Here is a 20,435-nt window from a genome sequence, read left to right on the forward strand (position 1 = left end):
TTCTTACCTTTGCTGGATGTGTACAGTAGTGCTGACTGAAAAGAAACAACTGGCATGTCAGTGAGACTTTCCTCTACTGACATTTGTACAGCATATCCTGCATCCGGGTTTACATTGGGTAAAGACAACAAGTCTGTTGATCGCACAAAGAAGTTCCCATGGAAGGTATGAATGGAAAGACCTACGAAAGGAAAAACCATGTAATCTTATTTATTAATGTTACTTTTGCCATTTAATGTAAACTATGAACTGATTACATAGTTGCCCTGATTTCTAGATTATGGACAAACCCTTTTCAAAACACAGTTCCTTTAGTAAATGTAAATATCTCAAGTTGCATATTAATTTGTAACATGCACTAAAACCAATGGTTACCAAGCACTCAGAATACAAGTCAGCTCAAAGATTAGTAACATTTCGAATTTCTTTGACTCTTTGAGGCTGAAAGTCACAATGTGCTGATATTTCTAGTTCAGAATATATGATAGGATCAGTCATTTAAGGGAAAATACTATATACAGCACAGTGAAGTACTCTTTCTTTATAAGCACTACCCTTGGGAACCAGTAGTTTAGTTCTAAAAAGGTTACAAATTAGGACTGTCAAGTGATAAACAATAATCGTGATTAATTTTTTTAAACAGCACAATTAATAGAAAATCATTTATTTAAATATTTTTGGATGTGGTGGTTGAAGAATGTTTTATAAATGCACTTGCAATGCCATCTATAAAAGTGCCATGCGAATGCCTGTTCTCACTTTCTGGTGACATTGTAAGTAAGAAGTCAGCAGCATTATCTCCCGTAAAATGGAAACAAATTTGTTTGCCTTAACGACTGGCTGAACAAGAAGAAGGACTGAGTGGACTTGTAGGCTCTAAAGTTTTACATTGCACTACAAAAAAAACCCAGTTATGTAACCAAAAAAATAATAATAAAAATCTACATTTGTAAGTTGCATTTTCACGATAAAGACATCGATCGCACTGCAGTATTTGTATGAGGTGAATTGAAAAATACTATTCCTTTTGTTCATTTTTACCATGCAAATATTTGTAATAAAAAATATAAAGTGAGCACTGTACACTTTGTATTCTGTCTTGTAACTGAAATCAATATATTAGAAAATGTAAGAAAAACCAAAATATTTAATAAATTTCAATTGGTATTCTATTGCTTAATAGTCCGATTAACACTGATTAATCGCGATTAATTTTTTTAAGTTAATCACGAGTTAACTGTGATTAATCAACAGCGCTATTACAAATATATGATGTTGAATTCAATTACACCCAAGGTACAGGATCCTTGTTACAATGCACTGTTTGAATGCTTTTTTGTTGCTTCTTTATAGTTTTTAGATGGAGGTGCCAGAGAGTAAAAAGTTCCCTTTATCCTCTCAGCTTATGAAATTTAAAAAAAATAAAATAAAAATCAGGCTTCTAGTTTGACCACAGGGCAGGACACAGGTTTGAAAGTAAACCATGTAGCAGGACTATTACATTGTGAATTCCTTATTTTTGCTGGAGTAGCCTGTGGAAGTACATGGTAACGAAGCACTTATTACTAGCCTTGGCAAGCCGTACATACTGATCCTGAACACCACTGCACCTTGATCCACTCTTTTATACTACTACTAATTCTGCTTTCTTCTGTGCAGTTGGATTCACAGTGCCTGATTTTCCATGTACATATTTGCCAACTATTCATTCAGGCTTATATAAAAACAAAATTACCAATAAAACATTCTTAAATAATAAAGTGTGCAAAAAAGATTCTATTCAGACCTTTGGTGCATCTTATCCTCATGACCGCCTCAAAGCCAATCTTTCTAGTTAAGTATCGTTTCAGCTCTTTCTGGAATTTCTCCACCTGGACAGGGTTGTGTTGCTGATGGTAAGATTGATAGTAATACACACTCCCTGCTGAATACCTCGATATACAGCCTAGAATAGAAAATGTGCATTGGTGGAGTTCAAACCAATAGCTGTTGCTGCAGTCTTCAAATATCAGTTCAGATTAACCTAAATTCTCCCTGTAATTTTATTTGCACGCCTGAACAGTTTAACATTAATAACCTTATTCTACACAGATACAGGCCTAGATATAATGTGTAGATGTGACCAATAACTTGCATATTCACTTGATTATGAAGGTTATAAAGTGTGAAATGAATTTAAAATTGGTCTAAAGGAAAGATGGTACCACACCACTCTGGAACAGAAATCAGAGGATACGTCAGGGGTAAGAAAGTAATTAAAATAGTAATGAAGCTGTCTCCTATAAAGATGTTTACTCCATCATGCACTGAGAGGTAAGAATGAAAATAAGTTCCTTCAGATTACTCACACCTTATTCCAGAAACAAAATAATCCTTTGAAATACTCCTACAAGTCGAGGGGAGAAGAGCCTCTTGGAAACTATCATGCTAACCAGAAGGAAGTTGTAATATTATGTCTCACTAACAATGTCATTATGCATTAAGGGGAAGTCATCTCAACATGAGATTCCATCCTATCCAGCAGGAGTGGGGAACCTACGGCCCGCTGCTTCATGTCATGTGGCCTGCGGCAAGTCTCTGCGCTGTGGGCCAGAAGCACCAAGCCTTGGCGCCCATATGTGGGGCTGGAGCTGCAAGCGCCGGCTCACCCTGCTGCGGGGAGAAGCTAGGGTTGCCAGGCCGTTAAAAATCCAGTCGGTTCCGTGCAGCTCCCAGAAGTGACCAGCATGTCCCTGCGGCCCCTAGAACCAGGGGCAAACGGGGAAGCTCCATGTAATGCCTCGATCCCAAAGCCAGCTCCACAGCTCCCGTGGGCAGTGCACACCATGCAGAGTCCCCTGGCCCCTCCACCTTGGGGCGGGACATGCCGGCCGCTTCTGGGAGCCGCGAGGAGCCAGGGCAGGCAGGGAGCCTGCCTTAGCTCCACTGTGACGCCGACCGGAAGCCACCTGAGGTAAGTGCCGCCCAGCCAGAACCCGCACCCCAAACCCTCTGCCCTAGGTCAGAATCCCCTCCTGCACCCTAACTCCCTCCCAGACCCCAACCTCCTGCCCCAGCCCTGAGCCCCCTGCTGCACCCAAACTCCCTCCTGGAGCCCATACCCCGAACCTCCTCCTGCACACCAAACCCCTTGGCCCCAGCCCCACCCCAGAGCCCTCATCCCCCTCCTGCACCCTGAATCCCTCATTTCTGGCCTCACCCCAGAGCCTAGGGGAAGCCCCAAGCCTCCACAGCTCGCCCCACTGCAGTGGGAAGCCCCGAGCCTGTGCACAGCCCACGACTGACTTTTTCTGTGGGTCAGTAGCCCCTGCTAGTCACCCTATTCAGGTTCTTATACTGTGCTTGTCACCATGGTATCTGACATATGTTTAGTCCAGAACAAAGGGAAATCCTCTTTGTAAAATTTAGGACATGATCTAGGAGGAAAAGGGTCAAGTTTTGTAAACAGAACTCTGTCTTTGAGCTGCCAACAGACACAATCAGATACTGAGCTATGAACTGCTTTGACATACAAGGATATAGCTACCAATTTTTAATTTTTTTAAAGAAGTCATCTCACGGCCCACATTAGTGAGGCTTTTCAGAATCTGGAAATGAGGAGATTATACCCAGATAGTTTAAACATATTTCTATTTGTTAAACAGGACTTTGTTTAAATGTTTCTAGAACTTTGATTTTTGTCTAGTAATATTAGGGAACAAGTCCTGACAATGTTCCAAGAGATGAGAAAATCTCAACCCTCAGGTAAGAAGGAAACTCCTAAAATGAAATACCATAATCTCTACCCATAGAAATGTCAAACAGTGGATAGGGGAACATGCAGTCTCATAAGTAACCCTCTTGGGCATGGTTACCAATACCAACCATTACATTAAAATGGTAGAATATGCTTAAGTGAAAGAGCAAAAAAAATTTTTAGCATTACACAGTGTTCATTAGAACACTGAAGCTACAATCTTAAACAGCAGCTTATGACAACTTACCTAATGAAGCCAAGTCAGAATACTGCCCACTAAGAAGGAACAAGTCAACTGCAACCTGCTGCCCTGAACAGTCCAAGGCTAACTTCTTATAGAAGTCAGTGGATGGTGTAAGATGTATGTCCTGTTAATACAAGGAAACAGAAGAGAGGAATTCCAAAAGGCACACGCTCCTATGACCTAATTTCAGGGATGCTCAGCACTGCATCTCTCACTCTGACTTTAATGGCTGTTCTGAGTGCTAAGTATTTTTCAAAATCAGAGCATTACTCTGTGTTTATAGGTTTCCTTGTTAGTAACGTTTGATTAATACAGCATAAGAACGTCAGCTCTCACAACAGAACTATAATAAAACTAAGATAATCCAAACCATGCAAAATTTATATAAACTCATTCAACAGGATTGTAAATTTTCATAATCTGTGTTTAAAGAGTGGTTTTGTAACCTTTGCAGATGCTCTTTGGTTCGGTTCTTCTCGGGATTTCAGCGATCCCACTCCTACAGATGGAAGCTGTGTCTGGAAGACAGAAATTCGACCACCAGTGGGAGACATCAGTTTGAAGGCGGCCTGCAGCGCAGGTCCCAGAGCACTCTGTGTTTCCAGGGATTTGGTGAACATCTGAGGCAAGGTCCTCAGTAAATCTTGAATTAGCTGGTATAAAGTAAAAAAAAGTACTCAATTAAAAAATTTCAAAAGAGATTTCTCCTCTGTTGCCCAGGCTATACAATACCAACAGTATTCAATGTTACACGCATAATAAAGAGATAAATTAAATACATACACAAAAAAGTAACATTTAATACCTTAAAACAAGATGTGAGGGTAGTTTGCTGTTTTACAGCACCCAGCCAGCATTGAGGTCTCTTAATATCTAGCTTTTTATCTGACCTCTACTTTTTCACTTGAAATTTAGCATTTCTAAAACTGTAGGAACTAATTAAGAGTTATTTTCAACATTTTGCCTCAGATGACCAGAGCAACTTTTCCAAGTTAAATAATTCACTTTTTCCTAGTCTGCCATGTACTACACACATTAAGTGTTGATACACATGTGCTCCTCTTTGAGCAGAGTGGATGTATTGCTCTCATCTAAAAATAACTGGGAAGAAAGTCCCAAATCTGCTCCAAACTAACTGGAGGTATGTGAACTTCCACCATAACCCAAGTGTCCATGTGCAAGTTCTCAGGTTTTACCTAGAGTGACATTCTACAGTATTCCATAACCTATTGCATCTAATAAAACAAGTTCCCAAGCACAAAAAACTAGGAACTCAATATGGCAAAGCTTGCCAACATTTTAAGTAGGGCTTTCAAGCGATTAAAAAAAATTGCAATTAATTGTGCTGTTAAACAATAATAAAAGACCATTTATTTAAATATTTTTGGATATTTTCTACATTTTCAAATATATTGATTTCAATTATAACACAGAATACAAAGTGTACAGTGCTCACTTTATATTTATTTTTTATTACAAATATCAGCACTGTAAAAAAATATAAAAAATAGTATTTTTCAATTCACCTAATACAAGAACTGTTATGCAATCACTTTATCATGAAAGTTGAACTTACAAATGTAGGTCTACTTCTTATTCAGCCAATCGCTCAGACAAACAAGTTTGTTTACATTTGCAGGAGACAATGCTACCCACTTCTTGTTACAATGTCACCTGAAAATGAGAACAGGCGTTCACATGGCATTATTGTAGCCAGCATTACAAGATATTTACGTGCCAGATGCGCTAAAGATTCTTACTCCCTTCATGCTTCAACCACCATTCCAGAGGACATGCATCCATGCTGATGACTGGTTCTGCTCAACAACAATCCAAAGCAGGGCGGACCAACACATGTTCATTTTCATCATCAGAGTCAGATGCCACCAGCAGATTGCTGATTTTCTTTTTTGGTGGTTTGGGTTCTGTAGTTTCTGCATCGGAGTGTTGCTCTTTTAAGATTTCTGAAAGCATGCTCCACACCTCCTCTCTAAGATTTTGGAAGGAGGTTCTTAAACCTTGGGTCGAGTGCTGTAGCTATCTTTAAAAATCTCACATTGGTACCTTCTTTGCATTGTCTCAAATCTACAATGAAAATGCTCTTAAAACGAACAACATGTGCTGGGGCATCATCTGAGACCGCTATAACACGAAATATATGGCAGAATGCGGGTAAAATGGAGCAGGAGACATACAATTATCCCCCATGGAGTTCAGTCACAAATTTAATTAACGCAGTATTTTTTTAAAGAGCATCATCAGCATGAAATCATGTCCTCTGGAATGGTGGCCAAAGCATGAAGGGGCATACAAATGTTTACATATCTGACACATTAAATGCCTTGCAATGCTGGCTACAAAAGTGCCACGCGAAAGCCTGTTCTCATTTTCTGGTGTCGTAAATAAGAAGCGGGCAGTATTATCCCCCATAAAGGTAAGCAAACTTATTTGTCTTAGCGATTGGCTGAACAAGAAGTAGGACTGAGTGGGCTTGTAGGCTCTAAAGTTTTACATTGCACTCACACCAAAAAAAAAAAACAGTTATGTAATAAAAAAATTCTACATTTGTAAGTTGCACTTTCCCAAAAAAGAGACTGCACTACAGTACTTGTATGAGGTGAATTAAAGATACTATTTATTTTATCATTTTTACAGTGCAAATATTAGTAATAAAAAATATAAAGTGAACACTAACTTTGTATACTGTGTTGTAATTGCAATCAATATTTGAAAATGTAGAAAAATATCCAAAAATATTTAATAAATTTCAATTGGTATTCTATAGTTTAACCATGTGATTAAAACTGCAATTAATTAAGATTAATTTTTTGAGTTAATCGCATGAGTTAATAAAATTAGTTAACTGCGATTAATCTTAAGTTATTTCACCTAGTAAGAGACATGCATTGGATTCCCTTATCTTTAAATAAAGAGACCTGAGATATTTAAAGGACACCAATGTAACCAGTGAAATGTAACCAATTAAAAGTGATTTGGCAATACTCTGCTTGCTTGCTTGTTTTGAAGAAAGATGAGTCTCCACAGAAAAACTGGCTGACTACACAGGGGAAACAGCAACACTAATTACATACAACGCAGTTAAACGCACAAAGTAAAACTGAACAAAATATTTCCATTTATTTCAGTTACAGTAATTTTTGTAATAAAAGTAGACAAGAAATTCAGACAAGTGTGATTTCAATTGACATTATCTCATTAAGTACTGTACAAGTTATCAAATGCACTTCATACTGCCTGAATGTCACCGAAACAGTTTAAGACAGGTCTTACCTCTTTGTTTTCATTTAAGTTTACTAATAAGTTCTCTGGCATTGGTATAAACACATCTGGAAGAGCAGAAAAATGAACTGATTAAAGCTATCTGAAAACATTTCAGCTAGTTTTCAGACCAGTCTGGGTCTTATTCTGCCCTCAGTTATACCCGTGCAATCCCTTGCATTTCAATTTGAGATAATGATTATCTGGCATGAAAAGCAAAAGAGTAAAAGAGAATAAGAACATGGCCTGTAAAACAGAAGTATTGTGAAAAACTATTAGGTGCTCATTTTTGTAATATTTACCCTATCCAACATTATGCAATGAAAGGTCATTTTAAATTAAATGGCAGTACAACTAAGAGTAAAAGAAAAAAAACAAAAACCTTAAGCATCATGTAGCCACTTAGGAATTATAGGAAGCTACTGAGATCAATAGTTTAAATAGGATTGAAATACAAAGTTTAGATAATTTTAGGAGTTAAACTAGAATGCCAGGAAAGTTGACTTCATGTTTCAGGTCATGAACAGCTCACCTGTGAAGGCCACTAAAGAAGCCCTACTATACGTCACAATTGTACAATTAACTTTAATGGACCTTAGCTGAGACCCTAGATACATTAAATAGATTTCACTACTCTTTGAAGCATCTGGTGCTGGCCACTGCTAGATGAATTAGTGATCTGATCTGGGAATTCCCAGCATATTGAGCATAAGAACAACTATATTAGCTCAATATTCTGTCTCTTACAGAGGACAGTACAGGGCAATCAACTGATCCGTTCCCAGTTGTCTAGTACCAGCTGGCAGCAGCCAGGGTACGTCTACGCCAGTGCGAGGGGGAAGGCTAGGATCCCAGAGCCCAAGCTCGAGTCTGAGCTTAAATGTCTACATAGCAACTTCTAGCTCTGCAGCCCAAGTCAGCTGACCCAGGCTAGCCACAGCCCTTTTATTCCAGTGTAGACGCACCCTCAGAGACTTAAGGAGACAGAGTTTGGGGTGGCCTCTCTGACCATCTTGGCTAACAGCCATTGATGAACCTATCCTCCATGAACTTATCTAATTATTTTTTTGAATGCAGTTATACTTGTGGCCTTCACAGCATGCCCTAGGGCAACAACTTTCACAAGTTGACTGTGCGTTGTGTGAAGTAGTACTTTCTTTTGTTTATTTGAAACCTGCTGCCTATTAATTTCACTAGGTGACCCCTACTTCTTGTGTTATGTGAAGGAGTAAACACTTCCCGATTCACTTTCTCCACACCATTCATGATTTTATAGACCTCTACCATTTCCCCCCTTAGTCATCTCTTTTCTAAGATGAACAGACCCAGTCTTTTTAATCTCTCCTCAGTGGAAGCTGTTCTAACACGCTTAATCATTCGTCTTGCCCTTCTCCAATTCTAATATATCTTTACTGAGATGCAGTGACCAGAACTGCATGCAGTATTCAAGGTGTGGGCATACCATGGATTTATAGAATGGCATTATGATTTTTTTTTTAGTTAATTTTCTATCCCTTTTCTAAGGGTTCCTCGCATTGTTAGCTTTTTTGACTGCTGCTACACATCAAGCTGATGTTTTCAGAGAACTATCCATTTCACCCTTGTGATTGTTTGTGTTAATTTCTGTTTAACTAGCTTCCTCATGTTTGTGTAGTTCCCCTTTTTTAAGTTAAATGCTACCATGGTGAATTTCTTTGACATGTTTCCCACCTAGAAAGATGTTAAATTTAATTACATTATGGTTATTACCAAGTGGTCCAGGTATATTCACCTCTCAACCCAGATCCTGTACTCCACTTAGGACTAAATCAAGAATTGCCTCTCCCCTTTTAAGTTCCAGGACAAGATGTTCCAAGCAGCAGTCTTTTATGGTATCAAATTTTTAATTCTGCATTCCTTCCTGAAGTGAAATGTTCCTAGTCAATATGAGGACAGCTGAAATCCCCCATTATTATTATTGAATTTTCTGCTTCAAAGCCTCTCTAATCTCCCTGAGCATTTCACAGTCATTGTCACCATTCTGCTCAGCTGGTCGGTAGTATATTACTATTGCTATATGCTTATTGTCCAAGCATGGTATTTCTATCCTTAGAGAGTCTATGGTACAGTTCAATTCATTTAAGATTTTTTACTATATTTGACTCTATTCTTTCTTTCACATATAGTGCCATTCCCCCAATAGTGTGACCTACCACCATTCCTTTAAATTTTGTACGCTGATATTATCATGTTTCATCAATTATCCTTATTTCAGAAAGTTTCTGCAATCTTAATTATGTCAATATCCTAATTTAATACAAGGCACTCTAGTCCACCCATCTTAGTATTTAGAGTTCTAGAGCGTGCGAACACAGTATGTCAAAATCATTAGGTATCATTTTATAAAATTCAATTGCGACGTTATTCTTACATACCTTCAATATCTGAAACTATTAGCATCTGAGGCTGAGAGAGACCTTCCTGAAGACTGTAGAAATGGATTGTGCTGTCAAATGTTATAAAGCCTATTTTTGTTCTCGTGTTCCCAGGAAGCCTAAAAATCAAAAAAGGGTTCAGCAAGTCGATTTTGGATAGCCTACACTGTTCAGGTGCAAGTACGTTCTCTCAGAGCTCTTACAATGACATAAGGTAGAGGGACATTTTATTCCTGCTGGGAAATACGGCTTCTGCAATATCCATTACATCATTCTCAGGCTAAGGCTTACACTTCCCTCCCCCAACAAGTAGTCAGAACATCTGCAATACTGAAATTTGTTCATGGCTTGGCTTTGAGCTATTTTACAGCAATAAACTGACACTACCTATGTTGAGACTTACTCTAAAGCAATGGTTTTCAACCGTTTTTCATTTGTGGACCCCTAAAATTTTTTGAATGGAGTTGTAGGCCCCTATGGAAATTCAACCTGTCATCTGCATGGGGGAAACTCCCTAACAATCCCACCCTGCCCCCGCAAAAAACTTGTTCCATACCCTTCCCACCCATACCCAACAGCCATCCAAGTTCACACCCAGGATCTTTCCCAGCAATTTATTTCCCTCTCCCTCAGCTCCTCTGCTACCCCTGACTCCCCCAAGCCTTTGCACTGCTTCTGAGGGGTGTGGGAAATATGGTTCTGTATCGTAGTTTAAATGAATTACTCAGAGTTCTATATTAATATGCCTAGTAAGGAATCTATTTGTCAAAAAACATTTCCTGAATCTTTTTGGTCATCTGTATTGCTGACAGGTATTTTGAAATAAATCACCAAAAATAATTGAAACTGGTGTGATTATATTGTGTTATTCTGACAAATAAAATATGCAGAATTATAAAATACTGTGCACATAATTTTTTAATGCTGAATTCCACCAGACATAAAAGATGTAAAGCATTACACAAGTTCATTGTGGGAGTAGCTATAAATTGTTACCTTGTGTGCGTGTATGTATAGACACACTTCCCAGACCTGAGGAAGATCACTGTGTAAGCCTGAAAGCTTGTCTCTCTCACCAACAGAAGTTGGTCCAATAAAAGATATTACCTCACCCAACTTGTCTCTCCTGAAAAGCTTTATAGACATGTATGTGCATTTGTTGCAAGGAGTGCACACTGAATTACTGTTTCTAAAGCCATAGTTCCAAATCTTTGTTCAGTGCAAACCTATGATATTCTTATGCATTTTTTTTTGCATTATTAAAGCAAAACCAAGAAGTTGTATAATCAGACTGACAGGTACATTTTAAAATTAGGGGTTTTATCATTGTATCTACAATTGATAAGAACCGAATTTAAGGCTAATTCCTATGCAGTACTTTGAAAATTTTCCTCTCTCTGTCATAAATGGACTGAATTAAAATCCTGTTCACACAACATTAAACTAGTTTCACAGATCACAAAAAACATTTCCACAAAGAAAACACTGGAAATACAAGGAAAAAAGATTAAATTCTGAGAAGAGAACCAAAACTTACAAGTCAAGATTGTCTAATAAGGTCTTGCAGACTGTATTCAGGTATCCTGTTTCTATTGCATTGTGGGAGACGTCAAACACAAAGAGATACACAGGAGGTTGAGGTGGACGTAACTAAAAAAACCCAAGAGATTCTTAAAGTCCAGTGATTGAAACGGTCAGTCTCAGTTTATTGGTTATATTGCATCACTCAGAACGCATCCCCGAAACAGAAATATCTCTAATTTGTGTAATAGCGGACAAATAAGCAATGATAGTACAGTAGGAAGTATGGAGGAAAAACAAATGGGATAAATTCTAGTCCTTGCTAAAGTGAAACTGTCAGATCAAATTTGGCCTGAAACTGATGTTTGTAAAAATAAGATTTTACAAAATCCAGAGTCAACAAGAATATTCCCATGTAATTTAGAAAAATTACCAAGGGACTTTTTTTTGACCATTCCACTGCAATATTTGTAACCCAAACAGTGTAGCATCCTGATAGCGTGCGAGAGTCCAATAGTAATCCAGAAGTAAAAGTGACAAATCATTCAAGTTGAGATAATGCAAGGAAAAAAATATATAAATATCAATGTTAGCTTTCTGAAGTATTAATTTTTTAAAACCTAAGGTATTATTTTGAACAAATTAATTTGTACTTCTATGTATTTGATTTGATGTTGTCCCTTTAACACGCTGTCTTCTCCAAGTTCTCAGAACTGGTATTTTCCTCTCTAGATGACACATCAGTTACTTTAGAAAAGTGCAGACACAATACATTTCATCACCATTAGTTTAGTTTAGCTGGTACTGCTTATTGAGCAGATTCTGCAACCTTTATCCAAACAATCACTGAAGTCAATAGGACTACTCGGGTGAGCAAAGGTTGCAGAACTGGACTCTTGGTCTATTACCCAGTGGTTTTAGTACAAGTATATCATCTTAAGTACAGTTTAAGCCACAATAACGATGAAATTTTCCAATATTTTTCATTACAACAATATTAAGAGCTAATATGAACCAGAAATAAAGATTAACATTTAGAAGATGGAACCACAATTTTTTATATATATTCTTTAAGATTCTTTGCCTTAACACTCCAGACATGTTAACAGAAACTAGATCATGGCATCCTATGCCAGGGGTTTTCAACTTAGGGGTCCGTGAGAGAGACAACAATCGTTTCTTTATATCAGAGGGGTGGGGTCCAAAAACTTATCATAATTCAAGGTCACAATACAGAAAAGGTTCAGAACCACTGCCACCCAAAGCTATAACTGCAGAAGACAAAACTGATCAATCTCAGATGCACTGTTAGTGGGCATGATCACATGACTTTTACTCATCTACCAAAAACAGAAGCGCAAGCAATGATTGTGTACAATTTTTCTTGATATTAATATTTCTTGATATTGCTGTACATTAGTATAAGAAACCCTGAGGTTTCTTGAAGACACCATGAGGGCTTAAAAAAAAAAAAGATTTGAACCTGGGATTTAAAAAAAATGAAACACAGGCCTCTACCATTTGAGCTAACTGAGGCCCCCTTTTGCTGAGACAGCAGACTTCTAGTCAGGAAACAGCCACGAGAGTGAGAACTGCTTAGATGCACTAGCCCAGTGGAGTACCTTAGCGCTCTTCCTTGGGACCGAGCAGTACCTACACATTTTCCTGTATAAAAGTACAAAGTGATATTTGCAACAACTCAGATGTTAAAGTTACATAATACTGTTTGAAAAAGTCCATCTTGCAAAATTTCTCAGATATGCTCTTTGTGGCAGGGATTGCCTTACTAGGAGTCTGTGGAGCACTTGCACAATAGCCATCTTTTCTGATTGAAGCCCCTAGACATTAAAGCAATATATAAAAGTTTAATAAGAGGAACCAAAACCTCACCATGTATTCGGAGGGAGCCATGAACTCAATAGTAGCATTTTGAACTTCAGGTCTTTTATGAGGTTCTCCATATACTCTTGTCACAGGATTGTACATGAATTCTTCAGGAACTACATAAAATGAAAATTATAGTATTATTACAATTCACACTAAAGTACACGAATATTAACTGCGCTAGGATTTAGCGCAGACATGTCTGAGTAACCATGCTGTATCTGCAGTGAGATACTGTGTAAGAGGAAATATATAGGGGGTACTAAGTAGGGCAGTACAATAATATTTCCCATTTGGAGACTGTTTCAAACTCAGTGAAGCTCTTTAGTGATCACATCTTGGTCCATAGTGGAAGACTCCCCGTATCACACAATCCTGATCTGGGAAGGACCAGACGTATAGCAGCAGACCTCAAATGTCAGGATAAAAGCGTATTGATGGAATGCACATAGAAGTCCAATTCAAAAGTTGACACGAATGTTTAAGTGGGCTCATTGGTTTAAAACCTACCATCATTCACTCTATAACACAAGTTGCACTTCCATCTCCTTTGGTCTAGAAAGCTGACAAAAGGGTTAATATACGTCCTGCAGGAACGACATCTCACAATTGTACTGGAGGTGACCACAGGTAATTGCTGGAAAAGAGGAACTTCTGCTTTAAAACCCTAAAGCAAGATACTTATGACATATAGTACAATAGTAATACTATCTTCTCTGTGCTCTGAGGTTAGCCAGCCTAGATGCAACACCCACTTAAGAAACAGAATAGAAGAAGAAAATACCCCTAATCCACAATGTGCCCCCAAAACTTTAACTGTTAGAAAGGTTGGTTAAATTCAGGCTCTAACCTACTTAACTGTGTATGTTTCTTTTTCAAAAAAAGATAAACCTCTCAATCAGCATGTCTAATTTTGTATTTTCAGTTTGTTTTAAAAAGACAGAACACTGTCCCCTAACTCAGCACTGCAGAAACAGACATTACATAAATAGGTATGTTAGAAATTGAAGTCAACTGCGGAAGTAACAGGCTGTGGGACCCATATGAACGGGGCCACACGAGTCTCAGTTTTTGACTTAGTTAAGAGTTAGTGCTCAGGGAACTGGAGTATAGGAAGAAATCAATGGCTGCAGATAGTGATTAGGTGACAAGATAAAACCACACAAGCTATACCAATATTAAAATATATTGACTAGCTTCATTATAGATTGAGTGCTGTACTGCACCTCAGAGCTTCCAATATCATTTAAGATGAGGCTAGGGACTGTAATAGTGGGGGCAGATATTTAAAAAGATGACACTGGTTTTCATGGAGCAGAAGCAAGAGGACTAAACAGTTTTCTACGGGACGTTTTTTCCTGGGCCAAGATTAGCTGAGACATTTGTCTCTTATAGAGTTAGTTATCAGTTATTGAACTCTAGTACAGGTATAGATGACACTACAGTATTTAAAGCTTTGAATATTTCATCATACCGATAAGTCTTTGAAAGGATGAAGCAGGAGCCCCAAAGGAAGTTTGGCTTTATTCAATAAGGCCTGAGTTTGAGGAATGTTAGTCAGGGTACATCGGAACAACCTACATGAAAGATAAAGGGTTATTTTCAGAGAACAACATTATTATTTAAGTAGAACATAGAATCCTTATATCTTCTTTTCACAGCTGATAGCAGTGAATTACTATTTCCTGACAGAATACCCTCTCCAGCTTTATACCAAATTCACTACAACTTCAACGTGAACTGTTTGAATCCAAGGCATAACCATCACACGCACCTTGCTTTTCCTAAATTGTCACCATATTTTGTACATGTTTGGTTGAGTGGAATAAATATATTGGCCTGTAACACATTCTGTTACAAACAAATACAAAACTTACATACAGGTTACTTAACCCCAAGTTAGACTTCTCAGACATCAAAAAGGTATCTCTGATTATATGTAAATTGATAATATTACCAAGGTATTCCCAATTAGATGATAGCAGAAACTATGCTGCTGGCCTTCTGTTTAGCCTCCCATTTATTCCATTATTTAAAACTTCACTGGTTACCTCTGGTACAGAGAGTTCAAAATGAAAGGTTCTGCAGTCAAGATTTTTTTTTTCCCTCCTGTGCCTTATTTAAATGACTTCATTTCTACTTCTACACCTGCCCAGAATCCATTCTGTTTTTGACTTTTGTTTCTTGCCAGTTGTAACTCTTGGATTCTAATACACCTATCCAAGTGCCTTGAAAATACCAGGCCTTTGCCCACGTTCCCACAAGGTGGATCACAATCCACTCTGGAGATGCACACTGCAGACTCATTTTATCAGATGGCTTAAACACAGTTTTGTATTTATATTGCTGTAGATAGCATCATGAAAAGCACTTTAGTTACATATTCTAGCAGGAGAATGCCTAGTCATTAGCCTTAGAACTGAAGATCCTAAGTATTTCAAAGCACTGATCTTTGTCTAATGGATATGATGGAGTTAGACATGACTAACTCAAAATATGATATATATGTTGAGGTGAGTGGAGAAATAATTTCAGCTGGTTAGATAATTAACCAGATCTATATACTGGAAAAAGGATTACACTCAAGGAATCTTGTTTTATAAGAGGACATGAGGTCATTGATGGGACTTATCCAACTAATCTCATCAAGCCTATTTTCAGGTCTCTGACAGACCAAGGGTAAAAGGAGGGATATCGTCTACCAAAAGTGTTCTAAAAAACAGGGTTTAGAAGATGACTTATTAATTGATATTATCTTATATAAATTACAATATCCTTTCATACAAACTTCTAAGCCATTACAATGTTCCCAGAGGAATTTTTCTAGCGAGAACATATGAACCTTCCTTCTCACTTGAGAGGGAGAGAGGTAACTGACTGATAGCAATAAAAGCTGCTATGGCAGGGGTGGACAAACTTTTTGGCCCGAGGGCCACATCGAGGTTGCGAAATGGTATGGAAGGCCGGGTAGGGAAGGTTGTGCTTCCCCAAACAGCCTGTCCCCCCACCCCCTATCCGCCCGCTCCCACTTCCCAGCCCCTGACTGCCCCACTCAGAACCCCCGCCCCATCCAACCCCCCCCCCCCCCCGCCAGCTCCTTGTCCCCTGACCGCCCCCTCCCAGGACCTGCCCTCCTAACCCCCCCCCGGATGGCACACCCAATCCAATCCCCCCTGCTCCGTGTCCCCTGACTCTCCCCGACCCCTATCCACACTGCCTGACAGTCCCCCTGGGACCCCTGACCCATCCATCCCTCCCCTGCTCCTTGTCCCCTGACAGCCCCCTTCCAGGACCCCCATCCTTAACTGTACCCCCAGGATCCCCCCCCTCCAACCCCCGATGCTCTCTATCTCCTGGCCCCCCAAACCTCTGCCCCATCCAACCGCCTCCTGCCCCCCGGGACCTCCTGCCCTCCCCCCCACTTTCTTACCATGCCGTTGAGAGTGGCAGGACAGGCTTGTTGGAAAGCCTGGGAGGTGGGTGGGCGTAAGCCGCGCAGCCTCCGCAGCAATGTGGCTGCAGGAGAGGGGGGACAGCGGGGGAGGGGCCGGGGGCGAGCCTCCCCAGCTAGGAACTCACGGGCCGAGCAGGACGATCCCGTGGGCCAGATGTGGCCCGCAGGCAGTAGTTTGCCCACCCCGTGCTATGGACTTGCATTTCACTCTCCTCTGATCAACTGAACACCAGCAATTTTGCTGATGTAAATATAAACTATAAAGAGATTATAAGAAACGGTTTAAGACAAGAATGAATCTATATGGCTAATACCTGGAATGTGTCAAGAGCAGTGTTTGCACTCTGGTCTGTACTTTACTTTTTTTTTAATTAAAAAAATTAAGCCACTTTTCATCTTTCATTATTTTAATAAAAATGAAACTGCTTTCCAAACAATTACTGGAATGTAAGAATTTTATACGCTGATTTTTAGACCCTAAGGATTTTTTTTAAAATCTGAGGAATAGTTCTTATTTCCATTTCTTTTGATAAATTATAGAGAATGGGAAACCTTACTCTGGATTAACGTTGAGCTTCTGGATTTCTTCATGCAAGTTTGGGACAGGAGCCTGCAAAGGTGTTGTAGGAAGAATATTTCTTTCTTGAAGAAGGTTGATAGATCTTAATCCTTCTGGTTGCAGACTCAGGCCACCCATAGACCCAGTTATGTGATTAGTGCCCAAGGCAGGCTTAGTTAAAAAAAAAAAATTAAGACTTTAACTGAATTTATCTGGATGATACATCAATTTAAAAAACAAGCACATTATTTCCCTTTCAGAATTTTCTAGTTCAAGTATTATTTGGTGTTCTGTTGCAATATATTGGGGCACTAGTTACAAAACAAACTTAATCTTGTCAACTATCAAGAAACAAGCAGCTTATATATTATAGCAAAGATATGTACCACCATGCACTTGTTCTAAGACTTCTGAGTTTATTGAATTCTTTTGGCAATCAACAGGACACTTGTGTATGCTATTATCCAGGCACACAAATAATAATATTTTATCTGCACATGTATGCATCTGCTGCATAAATCTGATTTCAAAGGGAGTTTGATGCCTAAATACCTTTGAGGATCTGGACCAATGGGGACAAATCTGTGTACTGCATTCTAAAATAGGTAAAGTGAGCCAAGCAGAATTTCTGCCCCAAAATATTTAGTCTAAAAGCTCATGATGTATGTAAACTACAGGACAAACAGTGGCATGTGATGGTCATAACTAGAACACTAAAACATGTATAGTTAGTTTTTGCGAGGAGGAAAAAGCTTTGCACGCTAACTGGGAGTCTGATCATCAGGGAGATCAAGGATGACAAAGCAAAGAATGGGCAGAAAACAAAAGCTTGGCTGGAGCAAGAGGCAGAAGTGGAGTTATGTTCTTCTTTGAAAGTCTGGAGAAGAAACTTGAAATATGTAGAGCACTGGGCACCAATTTTGATAATCAATACATACACGGATTCAGTGGGGTGGGAATTAAAAAACATGGTCCAAGTGGCTGGAAAAAGTTATTTTGGCAGCAGTACAGATGAATTTGGGGAGACAATCTTGTAAGGAGAACTGGGACACATTAGCAGTAAGCTGATATTGTTTCAAAAGATGTAGAAAAAAGTTTCTCCCTGACCAGCCCTGGAAATCTAACCAACATACACAGATTTAGGCCCTGATCCTACAAGCTGAACTGCACAGGCAGACCCTGGTGCTTATATGAACTCTAATGACGTTTACAAAGCTCTACGTGAGCGCAGGGTTCTGCCTGCATGGATCTGTTTACAGGACTGAGGCTTTAATGAGATAGAAAACCAACAGGAAAGATTTACCTGAGGAAATGGTTGTGGTCCAGCTGGGTATTGCAGGGGTGAGGACTGGATTCCTGGTGCTCCAGGTGAAGATGCATTCTGGTAGCCAGGTGGTAAGGTGGGATAAGAATACCCAACATTTCTACCCATTTTAAGATTCTGGGGAGCAGGAGACCGATACGTGGTTGCTAGAGCGGACAAAGAGGATTTACATATCCAAATGAGTTATCCAAGAAATGCAGTTAGGTTGATACACAAAAAAATAGCGCTTCCATTGATATCATGCTATTATGTTCACATTCTGGCCAGGCACTTACTGAAAGGTTTTGGCTGGATTCTTGTTTAAAAACACTTACACAGATAAGCATAATAAAATGTTATAACAAAGCTTCAAATACTACAATTTCCTTGAGATAAACTTACACTGAGCAAAGTATACATTTGTTAGAGTAACACCCCACCACCTCCCACCTGAAAAGGCTTTAAAAATTAAGTTCCTCAAAATTAAAAGTATTTAATAAGAATGTCCTACCCATGAAGCCTCCTCCTTCTATTGCATCATAACTATTTTGGACCAAAGACCCATCACTGGCAGCGGCTGTTGCATCACCTGCTAAGAACAACTCATTAAGAAATGAAGGCTTAAATTCAGAAATTGAGCTGCTTTTCCTCATCGGAAGTTTAATATCAGCAACTGATTTAATAGGATAGTGACAAGCTGAAGAACATTTCAGTGTAAAAATCTTAATGCTCGATTCTAAAACATAAGCAAAAAAGGATCACCTAATGGAAAGAGACTCTGGGCAGCAGTCCCCGGCTGGCCGGAGCAACCATGGTCTGCGGCAGCGGTCCCCAGTTGGCCAGAGCAACTAAGGTCTGCGGCCCTGGTCCCCGGCTGGAGCAACCATGAGCCCCGGGTGTCACCCCCACCAGCATCCCCCCTCCATGCTTCTCCAGCACCCTCCCCCAAGATTTAATCACTGGTATTTTTAGTATAAGTCATGGACAGGTCACGGGCCATTATTTTTTGTTTATTGCCTGTAACCTGTCCATGACTTTTACTAACAATACCTGTGACTAAATCGTAGCCTTAGGTATAGTTACTTTTAAAAACTTTTCCACTATATTCAATACCTGTTGTAAAACATACGTGTTAATAATCCCTTTTCAATGTATAAAAAAAGTGTTCCTACATTGTGGATGAAGCTTGAGGTTAGCATGATTTTGCGCTTACTTTGCTTGTGCACCAGTGATTAAATAGAGATCTAGGAATACAGCTTACTTGTGCTCCCCCTGCTGACTCTGCTTGCACAGAGCACATTAAATGTTATCAACCCTTCAAAAAAGTTATTTATCATTTGAATGAACTACTTCACCACAGATATAATTTTTATTTAGGCTAGATAACAGGCTTTGCAAAAAGTCCAACTTGATTTGCACGGTAGTAAGATGCCAAATTGCTCCCCTGGTTGCACATGTTGGGGAGTGATTTTCAAAAGTGCCTCAGGGATTCAGATGCTCAATTTCCTTATGTATTTTTGAAAATTCCACCCATAAATGATTACTTATATCTGCTAAAAGAATAAGAAACCAAACACTCTTCTCTTAAGAGCACGCATCCTGCTCCAGGATTCTATCAATAGCTTTGATTCTATCAATAGCAGCTTCTGGAAGTCACACACCCAATCAAGAGTAAACTGTGGTAAAGAACCAAAAGAATTGTAAAGTGGCAAAAACAGGAAGAGAATTATTAATGAAGGGCTACTGGGAACCATCAATTAATACATAAAGGGGTTATTTGGGTTAGTAAAAGGAAAAACATACCCAGCATATCCAAAAGGTGACCCAAAAGAGAGAAATTTGTTACCCAGAAGTAAATAAGCCACCTCATAGTCTGTTAAAAATTCTAACTTATCTAGAAAGAATGTGTTCCATGGCTTTGTTTTAAATGTGGAAAAAATACCAGTTTGCTAACCAAATGCAAGTTTCAGTAAATTTCATATGCTCAAAAATAATAAAAAAAGAGTCTTCGTTGTCCATGCAGGTTTCCTTTTAAAATGGG

At 39.0% G+C, this 20,435-nt stretch overlaps 1 protein-coding gene across 3 annotated transcripts in view; it reads right to left on the reverse strand.

The window, feature by feature from the left end:
* SEC24A (SEC24 homolog A, COPII component) overlaps window positions 1–20,435 on the reverse strand; it is a 51,349-nt gene that overhangs the window by 13,960 nt on the left and 16,954 nt on the right. For 2 of the 3 annotated variants that reach the window (XM_048861806.2, XM_075131276.1), the window contains exons 4-16: window positions 18,906–18,986; window positions 18,395–18,561; window positions 17,090–17,262; window positions 14,553–14,655; window positions 13,589–13,715; window positions 13,085–13,194; window positions 11,211–11,323; window positions 9,674–9,792; window positions 7,272–7,327; window positions 4,427–4,633; window positions 3,984–4,104; window positions 1,787–1,945; window positions 8–181 (exon numbers count right to left, since the gene is read on the reverse strand). In XM_048861806.2, coding sequence (XP_048717763.2) covers window positions 8–181; window positions 1,787–1,945; window positions 3,984–4,104; window positions 4,427–4,633; window positions 7,272–7,327; window positions 9,674–9,792; window positions 11,211–11,323; window positions 13,085–13,194; window positions 13,589–13,715; window positions 14,553–14,655; window positions 17,090–17,262; window positions 18,395–18,561; window positions 18,906–18,986 — 1,710 coding nt within the window. The remainder of the gene's footprint in view (window positions 1–7; window positions 182–1,786; window positions 1,946–3,983; window positions 4,105–4,426; window positions 4,634–7,271; window positions 7,328–9,673; window positions 9,793–11,210; window positions 11,324–13,084; window positions 13,195–13,588; window positions 13,716–14,552; window positions 14,656–17,089; window positions 17,263–18,394; window positions 18,562–18,905; window positions 18,987–20,435) is intronic. The other variant, XM_048861807.2, reaches the window with a different exon arrangement.

The sequence above is a fragment of the Caretta caretta genome, chromosome 8 (assembly GCF_965140235.1).
Source record: "Caretta caretta isolate rCarCar2 chromosome 8, rCarCar1.hap1, whole genome shotgun sequence".
Lineage (NCBI taxonomy): Eukaryota > Metazoa > Chordata > Testudines > Cheloniidae > Caretta > Caretta caretta.